Source organism: Tamandua tetradactyla, chromosome 1 (genome assembly GCF_023851605.1).
Source record: "Tamandua tetradactyla isolate mTamTet1 chromosome 1, mTamTet1.pri, whole genome shotgun sequence".
NCBI classification, from domain to species: Eukaryota; Metazoa; Chordata; class Mammalia; order Pilosa; family Myrmecophagidae; genus Tamandua; species Tamandua tetradactyla.
In genome coordinates this window covers 113,673,356-113,691,945 of record NC_135327.1, presented here as the reverse complement: position 1 = coordinate 113,691,945, position 18,590 = coordinate 113,673,356, and the positions used below count along the sequence as shown (strand labels likewise).

At 34.0% G+C, this 18,590-nt stretch overlaps 1 protein-coding gene across 3 annotated transcripts in view; it reads left to right on the top strand.

The window, feature by feature from the left end:
- PHF14 (PHD finger protein 14) overlaps nucleotides 1–18,590 on the top strand; it is a 236,051-nt gene that overhangs the window by 6,897 nt on the left and 210,564 nt on the right. For all 3 annotated transcript variants that reach the window (XM_077122758.1, XM_077122768.1, XM_077122776.1), the window contains exons 3-4: nucleotides 5,604–6,382; nucleotides 13,280–13,424. In XM_077122758.1, the coding sequence (XP_076978873.1) occupies nucleotides 5,604–6,382; nucleotides 13,280–13,424 (924 nt within the window). The remainder of the gene's footprint in view (nucleotides 1–5,603; nucleotides 6,383–13,279; nucleotides 13,425–18,590) is intronic.

Below are 18,590 nucleotides of genomic sequence, written 5' to 3'. Positions count from 1 at the left end.
GGAGCTAGTTGTGGGATCAGGGATGGAGCTAGTTGTTCTGGAGAGGCTGGCCTCTCTGCATTTCAGGATTTATCTGGTTCAGGGACCCATCTGGAGGTTGTAGGTTTCTGGAAAGTTACCCTAGTGCATGGAACCTTTGTAGAATCTTATGTAATGCCCTTGGTATTCTTTTGGATTGGCAGGAATGGTTTTGGTTGGGTGAAGTTGGCTTTTTAATAGTATAAATTCTTTAATTGTCTGTTAGTTGGAAAACTGTTATTGAGATTCTGATATATATTATGCATTTGAGAAAGTTTTCTACCTTTGATTTAACCAAATAGGAAGTAAGAATTTCAATTTTAAAGAAATTTTTTTAGTGTAAAAGGGTTTATTGTAGACCTGAAATGATCTCTGTCCTTATGTATAAGATAGCTCTATTTGAGGTGACTAGTCCATTTGTCTCGTCTATTATCTCTCTTTTTTTTTTTTTTTTAGGATGTAGGAGTGATGAATTTGAAGCTTGGCAGAGAATCATTTACTGAGTTAGTAGTAATAGGAATCCTTTGCAGCCTACAAAAGTAAAATTAGGGAGAGCAGAGGATTCTGATTTTTCTCATTGTCATTATTACTGAGGTGTGCTTATAAATAAATGTTGTTACTCTCCATCCCTCAGATGCAAACATACTGTAGAGAAGAATAATGAGTCAGTTGGAGAAGTTATTTTTCAGAGGTTAAAGTTAGGTTTGGTAGGGTGCATGGGTGGTTCAGTGATAGAATGCTTGCCTTCCATGCCAGAGACCATGTTCTATTTCCAGGGCATGTACCCCCCCCCAAAAAAAATTTTTGGTTTGGTAGATTTTTTTTTTTTTAGCATGGGCAGGCACTGGGAACTGAACCTGGGTCCTCAGGCATGGCAGGCAAGCATTCTTACCTGCTAAGCCACCGTGGCCCACCGGGTTTGGTAGATTCTTAATCTTTGGAGTTGGAGTATGGTTAATGTGGTATATTTGATGAGTGAAGGCTTAGGTAAACTATTAGGATTCTGATTTGTGGAGAAATTTCACATTCTTCTATTCATATGTTATTAAATGTAAAGCATTTAAATCTTATTTTTAAATTGCTTTCTATTCAGGCATGATTACAAAACACAGACAGACTCAGAGTATCTGAGTAATGGACATTACCAGCAGTAACCAGAACAAATCTGCAAAAGTCCCTTACATTTTGTAAAATTTAACAAATAATAGCAGAAGTTGAATTGGCCTCAGTTTATTATTTTTAGTTTTTTTTATTTTTTTAAATTGTATAATATAACATGTATACAAAGCAAAGAAAGAAAAAAGCAGTACTTTTCAAAGCATTCTTCAACAAGTAGTTATAGGACAAATCCCAGAGTTTGTCACTGGCTACCATACCATCCTCTCAGATTTTTCCTTCCAGCTGCTCCAGAACATAGGAGGCTAGAAGGCTTAAATATTTTTTATCATCACAATTGACTTTTTCTTCTTTTTTTGTGGAAAATAACATATATACAAAAAAGCAATAAATTTCAAAGCGTAGCACCACAATTAGTTGTAGAACAGATTTCAGAGTTTGGTGTGGGTTGGAATTCTACAATTTTAGGTTTTTACTTCTAGCTACCCTAAGATACTAGAGACTGAAAGAAATACCAGTTTAGCTGTTCAGCAATCATATTCGTTTATTAAATCCTACCTTCTCTGTATAGCTCCACCATCACCTATGATCTTTCTGTCCCTCTCTTTAGGGGTATTAAGCTATGGCCATTCTAACTTTTTCATGTTGGAAGGGGGTGTCAGTAATGTGGGATAGGGAGATGGAACTAGTTGATGTTCTGGAGAGGCTGGCCCCTCTAGGTTTCAGTAGGTTTCAGGACTTCTGTGGTTCAGGGACCCGTCTGGAGGTTGTATGTTTCTGGAAAGTTATCCTAGTGCATGGAACCTTTGTAGACTCTTATATGTTGCCCTAGGTGTTCTTTGTGTTTGGCTGGAATGGTTTTTGTTGAGGTTTGGAAAGCCATGAGAAGAAGTAATGTCCAACTGAATCTTGTATAAGAGTGATCTCCAGAGTAGCCTCTCAACTCTTTTTGAACTCTCCCAGCCACTGATACTTCATTAGTTACACTTCTTTTACCCTGTTTGGTCAGGATGGTATTGTTGATCCCATGGTGCCAGGGCCAGACTTATCCCTGGGAGTCATCTCCCACGTGTTGGTCTCAGTTTTGGCCAGATACTGACATTTCTGCCCCAGTCAATCTTACTTTCATATCTACTTTCAAATTTTCATTGGTAAAAAGGCTTCTAGCATGTTGATCAAAAAGAAAAATTGCTTTTTCTTTTACCCCCCATATCCCAGTCTCTTAATTATGAATAATTATGAATAATAAATTGAAAATTATTTCAATTTTCTTTAGTCATGCTGCTCAGGAGCCCCTTTTTAGCATTATAAGTTTAGTGAGCCCTGCTTATTATTAAATCCTTATATTAAAAATACCTAGACATTATTTATTTTTTAACTTTTTTATTGTATATTATAACATACATGCAAAGCAAAGAAATAAAAAGGCAGTACTTTTCAAAGCACTCTTTAACAAGTAGTTGCAGGACTGATCCAAGTTTGCCATGGGCTACCATACGATCCTCTCAGATTTTTCCTTCTAGCTGCTCTAGAATATAGGAGACTAGAATGCTTAAATATTTTTTTATCACCACAATTGACTTTTTTTTTCTTTTTTGTGAAAAATAATATATATATACAAGAAAACAATAAATTTCATAGCACAGCACCACAATTAGTTATAGAACATATTGGAGAGTTTGATATGGTTACAATTCCACAATTGCAGGCTTTAACTTCTAGCTGCTCTAAGATACTAGAGACTAAAAGAGATATCAGTTTAATGATTTAGCAATCGTATTCGTTTGTTCAATCCTGTCTTTTCTGTATACTCTACCATCATCTTTGGTCTTTCTGTCCCTCTGTTTAGGGGTGTTTGGGCTATGGTCATTCTAACTTTTTCATGTTGGAAAGGGCTGTCACTAAAATGGGGTAGGGAGATGGAACCCTCTGATGTTCTGGAGAGGCTGAGCCCTCTAGGTTTCAGGACTTACCTGGTCCAAGGACCCATCTGGAGGTTGTAGGTTTCTGGAAAGTTGCACTAGTGCATGGAACCCTTATGGAATCTTACCTATTGCCCTGGAAATTCTTTAGAATTGGCTGGAATGATCCTGGTTGAGGGTGGGCAGGTTATGATAGGTAGCAATGTCTAACTGAAGCTTGCGTAAGAGCAACCTCCAGAGTAGCCTCTCAACTATTTTTGAGCTGTCTCTGCCACTGATACTTTATTAGATACACTTCTTTTCCCCTTTTGGTCAGAATGAAACTGTTGATCCCATGGTGTCAGAGATGGATTCATCCCTGAGAGTCATGTCCCATATCACCAGGAAGACTTTCACCCCTGCGTGTTATGTCCCACATAGTGAGAAAGGCAATGATTTCACTTAAAGAGTTGGGCTTAGAGAGAGTGAGGCCACATCTGAGGAACAAAAGAGGTCCTCCAGAAGTAACTGTTAGGCATTCCTATAGGTAGGCTAAGCTTCTTCACTACCTACATAATTCCACAAAAGTAAGCCTCAAAATCAAGGGCATGGCCTATTGATTTGGGTTAGACATTATTTTTCAAAAAAGATTTTTCTTTGTAGGTTGGATTTAATTGTTGTGAGTAGTTTAGACATCATAATTTTGTTAATGGCTAGTAGCACTTTTGGACTGAAAAGAAGTCACCCTTTGTTAGTGATACAAGTCCATGTTCTCTTCTGAAATCCAAGAAACTTAACAAATCTACGAGTTTTTTTTTCTGATCTTTGGTACAAGCTTATATGATGGCAAAAACTAATTGTAACTCATAGGTATTTATTTGTAGTGTTTGTTAATGCTCTGTAATATTCATACTTTTCACTGCAGAAACAATGCATTTGATTTTAGTGTAGTCCTGGATACTTCACTGGGGGGTGTTAGTGTAATATATAGTGCATACTATGCTACCCTTAAATTTGAACAATTTTGAATTATGCCTCTCAAAATTTCAGGTAAGGGTTGTGGAGCCATGTGGCTTAGCTGGTATATCCTGTGCAAGGTAGTTTAGGATGAGAGTGATTTTTCTTTTAAGAACAGTCTTGAGTAAGTTGTAGATATATGTGTGATATTCATGAATTGAAAATAATGATTTCATAGGATCAGTCGACAGCTGTTAAATAATAAATTTTTTTGTGTGTGTGTTTTAACTTGCAGAATATTTTATCATCAGTCATTTATATAGGTCTTGCAAGGTGCTTTAGATAACCAGGTAGTAATTACACGCAACTTCCTTTATTTTTAATGCCTAGAACCTATTTCCCTCTTAATTATAGAGGCTAAGGCTAGTTGAGTTAAAAGAAATTTAAATCATGTGGAACATTGTTGTTACATTATTTTATTATTGTATTTTTCTTAGTTTTAGGTGCAAAAAATTGTTATCCTACAGATTATACTATTGGTGCTAGCCAAGACTTGATTGTAGTGGTTTCTTTTCCTGCCTTCCCCTCCTCCCACTCATCTTTCCACATACCTTCTCTAGGAGCCCCCTTAATTTAGATATGTTAGATTTTTACTAATTTGTTTGGTTGCAAAGAGGATTAGAAGGTAATGAGTTGGGGTGGACTGAGAGAGAGTGGGCGGTGCTAGGCAGGAATGGAAGGAACTTGATTGAAAGTTAATAGTACTGTATTAGGTATTTAATTCCTCAGCCATTTTTCAGTGACTACCATGTTTGCTCATTTCCCAGATGAATTATTTTTTTTAATTCATCAATTCTTTCCATTCTAGGGGATACAGTTGTTATAGCCTAGAATTTTTGGAAGTTTAGGTGACTCTTGTTGATATGAACAGTATCAGAATAAATAGGAAAATTGATAATTCTTCTTCACATGCAACATTCATTATCTATGCTTGTGCTATTGTCTCTTTAACCTGTGTATTTGGTACTCCTTAAATTAATTTGATATATAAGAGATGTGGTATAAGTTGACTGTTATAAATAACTGTGCCCATTTTTGTTGGATGAAGAATGAAATAAATGGAAGGGTTTTTTGGCCAGATTTTTCTTGTTCTGGATGTGAATCTTTTAGTACTTATTAGCGCATATAATTTATAAAAGGAAGATGTAGGGGAAAAAGATTTGGTCTATTTATATTATCATTAGGTTAAATATAAATGCCCAATTTAAAAAGAAGCACATTTACTTTTAGAAAAAAATTGTCTCTAGGGTACCAAATGTAGCATGAACTTTATAACTCAAAATAGTGCTCCTCTTTTTAAAGCATATTTTAATTCAGATTACATCTATTCATCTTCAGTAGTGCTAATTGAACTAACCTCATTATACCAACTTCATTGATTTATTATTTAATCAGGTTGGGAATGTGTACCATTCTTTGACTTAAATTTGTTTATATTATTTTGCAAGTTATTCACAAATTCTGGTGGTTTCATTTTTGTCAGCGTTGTGTGTGTGTGTGTGTGTGTATGTATATACATATGTGTGGTTTTTTTTCTCATATTTTCAACAGATTCTGAAGGGAGTGGTAATGGAAGTGAAGATCCATCCAAGGACAGTGGAGAAGGTTCCTGTAGTGATTCTGAAGAAAATATTTTAGAGGAAGAACTGAATGAAGATACTAAAGTAAAAGAAGAACAAGTTAAAAATTCTGCAGAAGAAGTAGCATCATCAGAAAAACAGTTAATTAAAATGGTTAAGAAGGAGGAAGAAGAGAATGGAGAAAGACCTAGAAAGAAAAAGGAGAAAGAGAAGGAAAAAGAAAAGGAGAAAGAGAAGGAGAGAGAAAAGGAAAAAGAAAAAGCAACAGCTTCTGATAATGTGGCTGTCTCTGCTGCTGCTGCCACACCTGCCACAAGTCCTCGTGCCATTAGTGCATCTCTTTCTGTCCCCAGTACGACAGCCACAACAGAAGAACAAGTTAGTGAGCCAAAAAAGTGGAACCTTCGTCGAAACCGACCACTGTTGGATTTTGTATCCATGGAAGAGCTGAATGACATGGATGACTATGACAGTGAGGATGACAATGATTGGCGACCTACCATAGTGAAGAGAAAGGGAAGATCTGCCTCACAAAAAGAGGGAAGTGATGGGGACAATGAGGATGATGAAGATGAGGGGAGTGGGAGCGATGAGGATGAAAATGATGAAGGCAATGATGAAGATCATAGCAGTCCTGCCAGTGAAGGGGGTTGTAAGAAGAAGAAGAGTAAAGTTCTTAGCAGAAACAGTGCTGATGATGAGGAACTGACCAATGATAGCCTGACATTATCTCAAAGCAAGAGTAATGAGGTAGATCAACCCAATTTCTATGATATCTGTCTGTCTGGGGAAAAGGGAATTCTCTAAATCACTCTACTTATTGTATTAAGTAGCTTCCTTGAAATCCTATTTATAGACACCCATGGGGATGAAAGAGAGCCCTAACTGTAACATTTATTCATTTGGTCAGCAAACTTTATTGAGCATCTACTGTATGTCACCGTTCTCAATGAGCTCGCAATCATCGTCCTCAAGGAGCTCACAGTCTATATATTTAGAGAATTTTTTTTCCTTACATCCATAGATTTGGGAAATGGTAGAATTTTCCATTCCCCTTTCAATTCCCTTACCATATGCTGAATGGTGCTGAGTGGATTATGAAACCAAAGGTCACCTTTCTTTCAACTTAGTTATGACTATATCTACATACATTTTTAGTGTACTTTAGAGCAGATCAACAAACAGGTTAATGGTTGTCTCAGACTTTTAGAGATTTAGCTTAAAAGTTAATTCCCTTACCAGTTGTAGTACCCACCGTCTAAATAGCCATCAAATCTTTGCTTTATATATGTGGGAGTAAATATGGATTGTATTTGCATATATTTAGTAAATAAGTTCTTTCTACAAGGAAATGAAAAAAAATACACATTTCTGTTGATTATCATAAAACATAAAAGGCTTCAGTTCTTCCACTTGAAGTACAACTACTGAAAGTTAGGTTTATCCATTGGGCCCAGAGATGCAGCATTCAAGACTTCACTTAAATACATTTGTGTCTCTTTGTCTGTGTGTTTATGTATATGTTTTTCTTTAAAAGAAAGATTGAATTGTCATCTTACATGTAGATGTACTTGTTAACATCACATGTAAAATTATAATTAAGACTGTCATTTCTGTCAATGTGTTTATTAGTCACCCAAATTCACTTCTTTGCCAAATACTTTTTTTGTTTTTACATTTCATTTCAGTAGGTTAAACTGGTAGAAAATTTTTCCTTCCTATGCTTTATTTGTTCTTTCACATCTCTTCTTAAGAATTTTACATAGAAGCAATTATCTATTTTAGTTAAGTTTTGTTTACAAATTTGGAGGTTTTCTTACTAAACTAAGGTATCGTAGTCTTTGAGGGTATGAATGTCTGTAGAGGTGAAACAGCAGTTTATATTTTAGATTATAAACATTGGTTAACTTCTAGGTTGCCCAGTTTCACATGAAGAATGTTGCCTACTCCCAATGCCATTCTAATTCTCTTACCTTTAGGAAAAACAAAATGATCATATACGATATAGTATGTATTGATAATGATGAAAACAGGAAGCTTCATATTACTGATGCCGATTTAGGGAAACAGATATTGAAAATCCAATTGTTCCATTTGATTCATGGCACTTAGCACTTATTCTAAATCTGTTAAGTAAAATAATAAAATTACTTTAGAAGCATCATTTCCTTACTTCATTTTTGTTAGGCTGACATTCAGGACAGTCATAAAAGTAGGCTGCTAATGGCACAGGCATTGTGATTTAGATTTATGCTAACTTGTTGGAAATGCTTGTGTTTAGAAAACTTGCCATGTAAAATGCTTTAGTTGTGCATATGTTAATAATCTGTAATTCGTTTCCTTATTCCTTAAGAAGTTGTAGACTACCTTTATGATTAAAGACCACATTGTGCTGTTTGGTTTTTATGGCTGAAAGAGACTTTAGCAAAATAATGGACGTTGTAAATAGGTTAACTGTCTCAAAGATGTTCCAGGAATGAGATTCCAAAACATTTCTTAGAAAAGTGCCCTGTTAAAGTTGTCAAGAAGTTTCTTTTTATAGTAACTAAATTAAATTCCTCTTGTATTAATTTATGTTAATTTTCCTCTTGCTCTACCTATGCAAGAATGTTTTCTTTATTATTAATATTCTGCCTAGAAGTTTAATAACCTTTTTCTCCCGGAACTCTTATTATTCAAACTCTTCGATAATTTTTTGATGACTCTAGTTCTACCTAAATTATGCCACTCAATGCTAGATGTTAAGTTCTAACAAAAAACCCTGATCAATTGGGATTATAATTTTGTCTTTAATTTTCTAGTCATATGACGTGGATTTTGTTAAAAAAAATATGACTAAAGTTAATCCTTGTTACCTGTGGCCAATTGTTGTGTCGTAATCTTTTAAGTTATTTTAGGTACCAGTATCTTGCCAAGTATTCACTAGATAGTATATATTTTATTATATTTGAAGTTTCATTTTTCTCTTCATGTTTTGAAACACCACTTTATCATAGGAGATAGTAGAAAATGTGGCTCTAAAAATACGTAATAGAATTCTTGGCTGTTAGTCAAGTGTATTTGTAGGGAATTGATTTTACACATCATTTGTTGCTAAATGATGCCCAGAAGTGTTTTAATTTTGAAATTTTTGAGGGTTTTTTTTCTTTTTGAGTGGATTCTTTTAACTATTGCACTTAATGGATGTACCATGCCCTGAAATACTTTAGAGCAGTAGTTCTCAAACGTTTTAGATTCAGGACCTTTTTTTCCTAGTAGTTTTTGATTACTTTTTCTTGCCTTATTGCATTGACTTGGACTTCCAGTGAAGTGTCAAAGAAAAGTGGTGATAGTAGACATTCTTGTTTTGCTCTCAAATTCAGAAGAAGTGTTTAATACCTCTAAGTAGAATGTTAGCAGTAAATATTTTGTTGATATTATGATAGAGTATTGGCAAAATACCTACAAAATCCATATGCATATCAAATAAGTTTACACAACAATAAGGACCCCTTTATACTCTTAAAAATTATTGAGGATCCCTACTATTGATTATGTGGATTGTGTCGTTTGATATTTACCATTTCAGAAATTAAAACACAGAACTTTCAAAAACAAGACTGTAAATGATACTGTCACACGTCTTATAGCTTCTGGAAAACGCCTGTGAATGAAAGAGTGAAAAAGGCAAATGACATCTAAGTAGAACTATAAAATGAGATTTGGCTTCCTGATTCCATGAAAGGGAGGCCCCTGAAACATACCTCGACAACTTTTCATCTAGAATTGGGTATTTGACTCCATTATTTGCAAATGGACACTTGCCTTTCTCAGTGTTATTTTTTGGCATTTTCTGTATTCTGAATAATTCCTTGAAATATGGTTATTTTTTTTTCAACCTTTTATCTTGGAACTTTTGAGTTTTCCTAAGGCTTTTTGCCCTTAAGTCTTCTGAGATGAATTTTTTTGGAGGGCTGTGTAGGATTTTCAGGGACTGTTTCCATTTTCAGGACTTTGAAAGTAGAGTTTTGGATGAGAATTAATAAATGACAGAAAATCATCTCAGTAGAAGTTTTCAGGTAGAATTTTTTTGTGTCCTGGATTTTTAAAATTTTACTTTTAAAAGTAAAATTCTTATAGAGGATATTTAGTTTTGAGATAGCTTGGATATTTTTCACTTGTTTGTTTTATACCTGTGTTATATTCTTTGCTTAGTAGAATATTTTTTTAAGTAAAAGACTTTGTTATGTTCAGTGGATTAGATGTCTTGCCATGTTAAGAAATGGCAAGAAAGAATTAGATGTCGTTCTATGTTAAGAATTATTACATTTTTGCTAATTAAAATGTAACAATTTTGCCAAAGTTTCTGTTTAGCCTTCTGTGTTTGGGGCTTCTGCCTTGCTTATCAATTGCTTTTTGCACATTTCAAAATGAAAAAAATTGTACTAAGTTCTAAAAATTCAGTTATATTACAATGTACAAAAAAGTTACTTGAAATTCTTGAGAATTTAACCTTCAGATACTTAGAGGAAGAATTATTATCAAATTTCTTGTTATTCTTTTTGTTTATCTTCAGGGAAAATTGGTTTCTTTTAATTCTGTTTTACATTACGTGAATGGAATTTCCTTTTGTTAAATACACAGATAAGTAAGAAATTATCTTGTATATATCATTTATAGTAATTTACGGGGAACTAAATTACACTAAACATTTTTTACAGCCATGGGGAACATTGGACAATGTTATCTTTCTGATGTTTTTTGCGGGGGTAAATTTTAAATCTCAGGGAGAAGAATGAAATAGTTTAAGTAATTGTTGATTTATTAGTATAGTGTTCCATTTACCCTTTTTATATTATGATTGTATTAGTTTCCATATAATTATGCCATAATAGTAAGGTTATTTCCAGGTGTAATAGTAAGGTTATTACCATTCAGAACCCACTTTCTTGATTTCTATTTTTATGTAAAAAACATTTTAAAAAAACTGTTTCTATTGAGAAATCTTCACAAACATACAGTCCATACATGGTATACATTCAGTGGCTCACAATATCATTACATAGTTCTGTATCCATCACGATGATCATTTTTAGAACATTTGCATCACTCCAGAAAAAGAAAAAAAACATACATTGCATACCCCTTATTACCTCTCCCTCTCAGTGACCACTAGTATTTCAGTCTACCCAATTTAAAAAACATATTTTTAAATGATATGTTTGGTGGCAAAAACTTTAATTTGACTATTTTCTTCAGAGATTTTGAGATGATATAAATCTTCAGAACTATATTAACAAAAATGTGAAAATAAATTGACTTTATTCTTTTATCGCAAGTGTGCTTAAATACATGTTTGATGTATTAAGGAGAACTATAATTACTTAAAGAGAATGTGTTATTTAGGTTTTCCCATTGAAATACTGTCCCTGCCATTGGTTAGGTAATATTGTAGGGTACTAATTTTCCCTATTTTTCTCTCTGTATTACATTTCAAGTAAAAGTTTTCAGTGATGGGCCAGAAATAGCAGTAGTTTTTTTTCACAGTCTCTAAATGGTAACATGTGTAGAGAAAAGTGGGGTAGAGATATAAATATTTACTGTGTTTCTGAGAAAACAGTATAAAAAAATAGAAAAGTTGAGGAATTAGAACAGCCCATTGATGCTTAGGTTTTCTGGTTCATAGAAATTTACTGGGCTCCCATGTGGGTCAAAATTTTTCAAGAGCTGATTAGTTATAATTATACTGGAAAATTAATGACAGAGCCCATAAACATGTGTGGTTTCTCAGCCATCAAACTCTGGTTGTCAAACTCTGGTTGTTGCAGGTCTTTTCCCAGGTTGATTTTTTTTTTTTAAACCTACTTGTGGTAGTCTAAGAAAAAACTCTTTTTAAAGATATTCCAAGGGAAAAATACTTGAAGTAGCTATGCTCATCCTGAGATTTTAACTTTACTTTTGGGATTCTAATTAAGATTCCTTAATATAATGTAGGGTCTGCTCATGTTTCTCTTATTGAGCTACCTATAAGAAGTGCAGAGGAAAGGAGAAAGAGTATGAACACTTACTGAGTGCCTAATGTGTGCCAGGAACATTATTTTTGTATATTACCTTGTTAATTCTCATGGCAACCTCTTGAGGTAGGTATTATATTTATCAGCCCCATTTTACAGATGAGAAAAGTACAGTTTGAGAAAAACATAGCTTTGAGGTTCAACAGCTTTTAAGTGAGAGTTGGGAGTGGAACCACAAACATGCTTGTCCTTAATTCAAATGCTGTTGCATTTGAAGCATGGCTAATGGTATGAAAATCTGGGCATATTTTTGTTTTGCTTATCGTAAGAAAGTATTGTAAAATGCATGAGCTTTAATTTTTTTCAGGAAGTTTTTTTTACACTTTTTTGCTAGCCATGTTAAAGCCCTAAAGTTATTTTTCTTCTGTAACAAAGTGGAACAAAATGTACAGCTTTAAAGTACAGAATTCTCTGGAGAAATGACATTTCCTCCATCTTGACTTTTGCATCCTTCTGATTTATTTTACAAATCAGCAGCAGTTTAATGTACATTACAGAAAATACATTGAAAGAATATTATTATGGCATTCAAGTTATTCAAATGCCATTTACAGATTGCTATAGAAATGATGGATTTAAATATTACGTTTGGATATTGGCTGAGTTTTAAAGAGAGAAAACAAGTATTAATATGAAACAAAACATAATATTTACTGAAGGTATGGTATGGAACTAATTTATTTATTTTTTTCTGAATATAATTAGATTCTTAAATGGAATTATATAGACTCAAGTGCCATTTTTTATTATATGTAATGTAAATTCCTGTTTTTTAAATATGGCAAGAATTATTTTAATTTGTCATTTAAATCTGTAATACAGAAAATTTTAAATTAAAAGGAGCAATCTCTTCCCTTTTTTGAAATATTTATATTATGTCTTTCTCCTTTTATATTATAATAAACTTGTCTTTATTACCAGTTAATACTAAATATTTATTGACATAAACTTAGCAATTTTGCCAAATACAGTAAATTTTCTGACTCCTGTGGCAACCTGTTAATCTGTATCCGTTTTTAGATGGTTTACTTAACCTGTATAAATAGATATACTTAGGCAGGCTCTCATCTATCACCTAATAGTTTGATGATCCTGGAACTTATAAATTCTCCATCATTTTGGAGTACAGCCTGTTCAATACCATCATATACACTTGCTTATATATGTATACTACCTTGGAATTGATTTCTTCCTGTTTTCATATATGTGTGTCTTGTCTCCCCTGGGCAGTGTTATAAACTTCCAAAGGGTTTTAAACCCAAATATAGGGTTAATAATTAATTGGCTTAATTATTCCCTTCTAGCTAAAAGGATCCAACCATAATCTAGAATGGCAAAGTAGGTGAAGAGTTGTTAGTAGTGTGCTGGCTTTTTTATGCCCTAGAAGAGAGAAGATGAGACTTGCAGAAAAGTGAAAAATAAGTGGAAGGGTAGTTTGAGTGTTCTCGGGCAAAGGGGTATACTAAAGAATAGCATATGTAGCATAAATTTGAAAATGCATATAATACTGTTTTAAATAATTTAAGGTAATTGTATTTACTAATATCTTAATTTAAACGTGATTTTCTGATATATTTTAATATTTCAATATTAGGACTCGCTGATTCTTGAGAAGAGTCAAAACTGGAGTTCTCAAAAAATGGACCATATTCTGATTTGCTGTGTTTGTCTTGGAGATAATAGTGAGGATGCTGATGAAATAATTCAGTGTGACAATTGTGGCATTACGGTCCATGAAGGTAATTTTGCTTTGTTTTGTCTCTTTTTAGAAATGGCTGATTTAGCATTGCTTTTAAATAAAAAACATTCTAAGATTTATTTACAATAATTTATGATTTCCTGGTGTTTCAGTAGAATTAATACATATTCACTCCTCAAAGTATGATGGGTGTTAATTTTCAGATGATCTTAATTTAAAATAAAAAATAGTTAAAATAGAAATATTATGTGGAAATCATGGTATTTCTTTAAAGGTCAGTATTGTGATCTTTTCTTTTATGGTACTATATATTGCTGTTTTCTTTTTTTTTACATAGGCAGGCACCGGGAATTGAACCCGGGTCCTCTGACATGGCAGGCAAGCATTCTTGCCTGCTGAGCCACCATGGTCTGCCCTATATTGCTGTTTTCTAAATGAAATTCAGGAAATAGGAAAAAGTCTAGTGTTCAGTCCAGAAGAATGTATTGGAATAAAACTTATATTCTAACTTTAGCAATATTATAGTTTCTTCTTTCATAGTTATATATTTTTTGCCATTGTAGCCATTTCCAAGCGTACAGATCAGTGACATTAATTTGATTTACAATGATGTGCAAATATCACTACTATCCATTACCAAAACTTTTATATCACCCATAATAGAAACTCTACCCATTAACCAGTAACTTCCCATTCTACTCCCTCCTGTCTCTGGTAACCTTAATCCTCATACTGTCTATAAATTTACTTATTCTAGATACCTCATGTAAGTGGAATTATATAATGTTTGTCTTTTTGTGTCTGGTTTATTTCAACTTAGCATAGTCTTTTCAGGGTTCATCCATGTCGTAGCATGTGTCAAGAATTTACTGCTTTTTAATTTTTTATTTTTTGGTTCTAAAATTTGGGAGTCTCTCTCTCTTTTTTTTTCCTTTCGTTTATTAGAGAAGTTGTGGCTTTATAGAAAAATATGCATAAATGCAGCATCCCCATATACTGTCCTGCCACCAACCCTGCTCTAGTGTGGAATATTGTTATAATTGATGATAGCGTGTTTTATACTGAAAGTATTAATTCAAATCCATAGTTTAAGTTAGGATTCACTGTTGTGTAGTGTAATTCTGTGTATTTTTTTTGGGGGGGGGGTGCATGGTCCAGAAATCAAACCCAGGTCTCCCTCATGGAAGGCGAGCATTCTGCCACTGGATCATCTGTGCGCCCAGTTCTGTGGATTTTTTTAAAAAAAATTTATTCTATTACCTTATATACAATCTAACATTTCCCCTTTTAATCATATTCAAAAACATATTTTGGTGCCATTAATTGTGTTCACAGTGTTGTGTTACCATCACCATCATCCATTACCAAACATTTCCATCATTCCAAATAGGAACCCTGTACATTTTAACCCTTAACTTCCCATTCCCTAGCACTACCCCATCCCTTGGTAACCTATATTCTAGATTCTGACTGTATGAGTTTGCTTATTCTAATTGTTTCAAATCAGTGACGTGTTACAGTATGGGTCCTTTACTGTCTGGCTTATTTCATTCAGCATGATGTCTTCAAGGTTCATCTGCATTTTTGCATTATAAGGACTTACTGCATTTCTTTTTATGGCTGAATTATATTCCATTGTATGTGTTTATGACATTTTATTTATCCATTTATCAGTTGATGAACACTTGGGTTGTTTCCATCTTTTGACAATTATGGCTAATGCTGTGAACATTGGTGTGCAAATAACTATTCACACCCCTGCTTTTGGTTCTTTTGGGTATATTCCTAGTAGTGGGCATGATTTCTGAGTTCATACTTATTATGGAATGGTCTTGTTTTTTACTTGATCCAGCACAGTTCCAGAATGGCCTTGTCTGATATTGCTTTTCATGAAATTGCTTATGTTCAACAGAACACCAAGGCCTATTGATAGTACTGGGCCAGTTCCCAGATGTCAGGGGCTTCCTCAGAAATTTGAATGTTTCTCCATACATTTTTAATTTTTTTTAACTAGCTATAGTTCTATACTCAGCTTTCTGGGAAATTGGCCAGAATTGACAAACCTGTCTTCCATAGCCAACTATAATGTGACTATAATATAACCACATTATAGTTGGCTATAAATGTGAGGTTTGATTTCTTTACATTACCACTGGCAGTGAATGAGTTCCTATTTTTCTGCATCCTCTTCAATACTTTTTTTTTTTCAATTGCGCCCATTCTAAGGGATATGAAATAATACCCTATTGTGGCTTTGATTTGCATTTCCCTGATGACTAATGATGATGAGCATCTTTTCATGTGCTTTTTTGCCATTTGTGTATCTTTGGTGAGGTATTTGTTCAAGTCTTTTGTCCATATTTAGCTGGGTTATTTGTCTTTTTTATCATTATTCTAGTTTGCTAACTGCCAGAATGCAATATACCAGAAATGGAATGGGTTTTCAAAAGGGGAATTTAATAAGTTGCTTGTTTACAGTTCTAAGGCTGAGAAAATGTCCTAGTTAAAACAAGTCTATAGAAATGTCTAATCAAAGGCATCCAGGGAAAGATACCTTGGTTCAAGAAGGCCGATGAAGTTCAGGGTTTCTCTCTCAAGTGAGAAGGCACATGGCGAACACAGTCACGGTTTCTCTCTTGGCTGGAAGGGCACATGGCAGACACGGCGTCATCTGCTAGCTTACTCTCCTGGCTTCTGGTTTCATGAAGCTCCCTGGGAGGCGTTTCCCTTCTTCATCTCCAAAGGTTGCTGGCTCATGGACTCTCTGCTTTGTGGTGCTGCAGTATTCTCTGCTCTCTCTGAGTCTCTCTGAATCTCCAAAATGTTTCCTCTTTTATAGGACTTCAGAAACTAATCAAGACCCACTCAAATGGGTGGAGACATGTCATCCCCTAATCCAGTTTAACAACCATTCTTAACTAAATCACATCAACCAGGGAGATGATCTCATTATAGTTTCAAACATACAGTATTGAATAGAGATTATTCTACCTTTATGAAATGGGATTTATATTAAAACATGGCTTTTCTTAGGGGGCATATATCCTTTCACACCAGCACAATCGTTATGTTGAAGGTTTTTCTTTATATATATTAGATGGTAGTCCTTAATCAGATATGTGGTTTTCAAATATTTTCCCCCCATTGTGTAGGTTGTTTTTTTACTTTCATGATAAAAAGTTTTCAATTTTGATGAGGTCCCATTTATCAGTTTTTCTTCTCTTGCTTGTAGTTAGGCTTTAAAGTCTAAGAAACCACTGCCTAACAAAAATCCTGACGATGCCCTCCCTATGTTTTCTTCTAGGATTTTTTAGGTCTTTGATCCGTTTTGAGTTGATTTTTATAAATGACGTGAGGTAGGAGTTGTTAATTTTGCAAATGGAGATATAGTTTTACCAGCATCTTCTTTTTTTTAGGTGTGAGAAACTCATTTGTTTAGAAGATGAATAGTTTAAAGATGAATAGTTTATTTAGGATCATCTGGTAGCAACAGGTTAATTAAAGAGTGACTCTATCTTTTCTATCCCACCCCAGCATCATTTTTGAAGAGACTCTTCTTGCCTAATTTAGTAGTCTTTGCCACCTTGTCGAAAATCAGTTGGCTATAAATGTGAGATTTGATTTCTGAGTTCTCAATTCTCTTCCATTGGTCTGAATGTCTTTCCTTGTGCTGGTATCATGCTGTTTTGATTACTGTGACTTTGTAATAAGTTTTCAGATCAGAAATGTGAGACCTCTAGCTTTCATTCTTCTTTTTCAGGATGGCTTTAGCTATTGTGGGCCTTTTACTCTTCCATATAAATTTATTTATTTTTTTTATTGATATATTTTATATATTCACATACTGTGTAATCATCCAAAGTATACAATCAGTGGTTCACAATATCATTATAGCTGTGCATTTTTTCATCACAATCAACTCTTTTTTTGTGTGAAGAATAACGTATATACAAAAAAACAATAAATTTCAAAGTACATCACAACAATTAGTTGTAGAACAAATTTCAGAGTTTGGTATGGGTTACAGTTCCACAATTTTAGGTTTTTACTTCTATCTGCTTTAAGATACTGGAGACTAAAAGAAATATCAATATAATGATCAGCAGTCATATTCATTTGTTAAACCCTACTTTCTCTGCATAGCTCCAGTGTCACCTTGATCTCTCTCCCACTCTATTAGGGGTATTTGGGCTATGCCCCTTCTAACTTTTTCATATTGGAAGGGCTGTTGATAATATGACATAGGGGGATGGAATTAGCTGATAGTCTGGAGAGGCTGGCCCCTCTGCATTATCTGGTCCAGGGATCCATCTGGAGGTTGTAGGTTTCTGGAAAATTGCCTTAGTGCCTTTAAATTTGATGATGGCTTTCCTATTTCTGCAAAAAGATTGTGATTTTTATTGGGATTCCATTGAATCTATAAATTGGTTTGGGTAATATTGACATCTTAATATATTTAGTTTTCCAGTCTGTGAACATGGAATGTCCTTCCATTTATTTAGGTCTTCTTTGATTTCTTTTACTAGTGTTTTATAGTTTTCTCTGTAGTACTAGCAAACTGAATCCAACATGATATTAAAAGAATTATACACCATGCTCAAGGGGACTTTATTGAAGGTATGCAGTCCCTTCAATAATCCCTCACATCGCAGTGGAATGAAGCTAGATCTCAATAACCACCAAAGAACAAGAACATTCACAAATATGTGGAGATTCAGTAACACGCTCTTAAACAGCCAGTCTGTCAAAGAAGAAATTGCTAGAGAAATCAGTAGCTATCTGGAGATAAAATGAAAATACAACTTATCAGAACTTATGGGATGTGGCAGAGGCTGTGTTGAGAGGGAAATTTATTACCCTAAATTTCTATATCAAAAAACAAGAAAGATCAAAAATCAAGGACAACAGCATGCCAGGAGACAGCAAACTAACCCCAAAGCAAATAGAAGAAGAGAGATAACAAACTTTAAAGCAGGGATAAATGAATGGTAGAAAAAAAGAACAGTTGAAGGAATCAATAAAATCAAAAGTTGGTTCCTTGAGAAAATCAATAAAATTGATGGGCCACTAGCAAGACTGACAAAATAAAAAAGAGAGGATGCAAATAAACAAAATCAGAAATGAAAAGGGGTGCATTACCACAGACCCTGAAGAAGTAAAAGAAATTATTAGAGGTTAATATGAACTGCTATATGCCAACAAACTA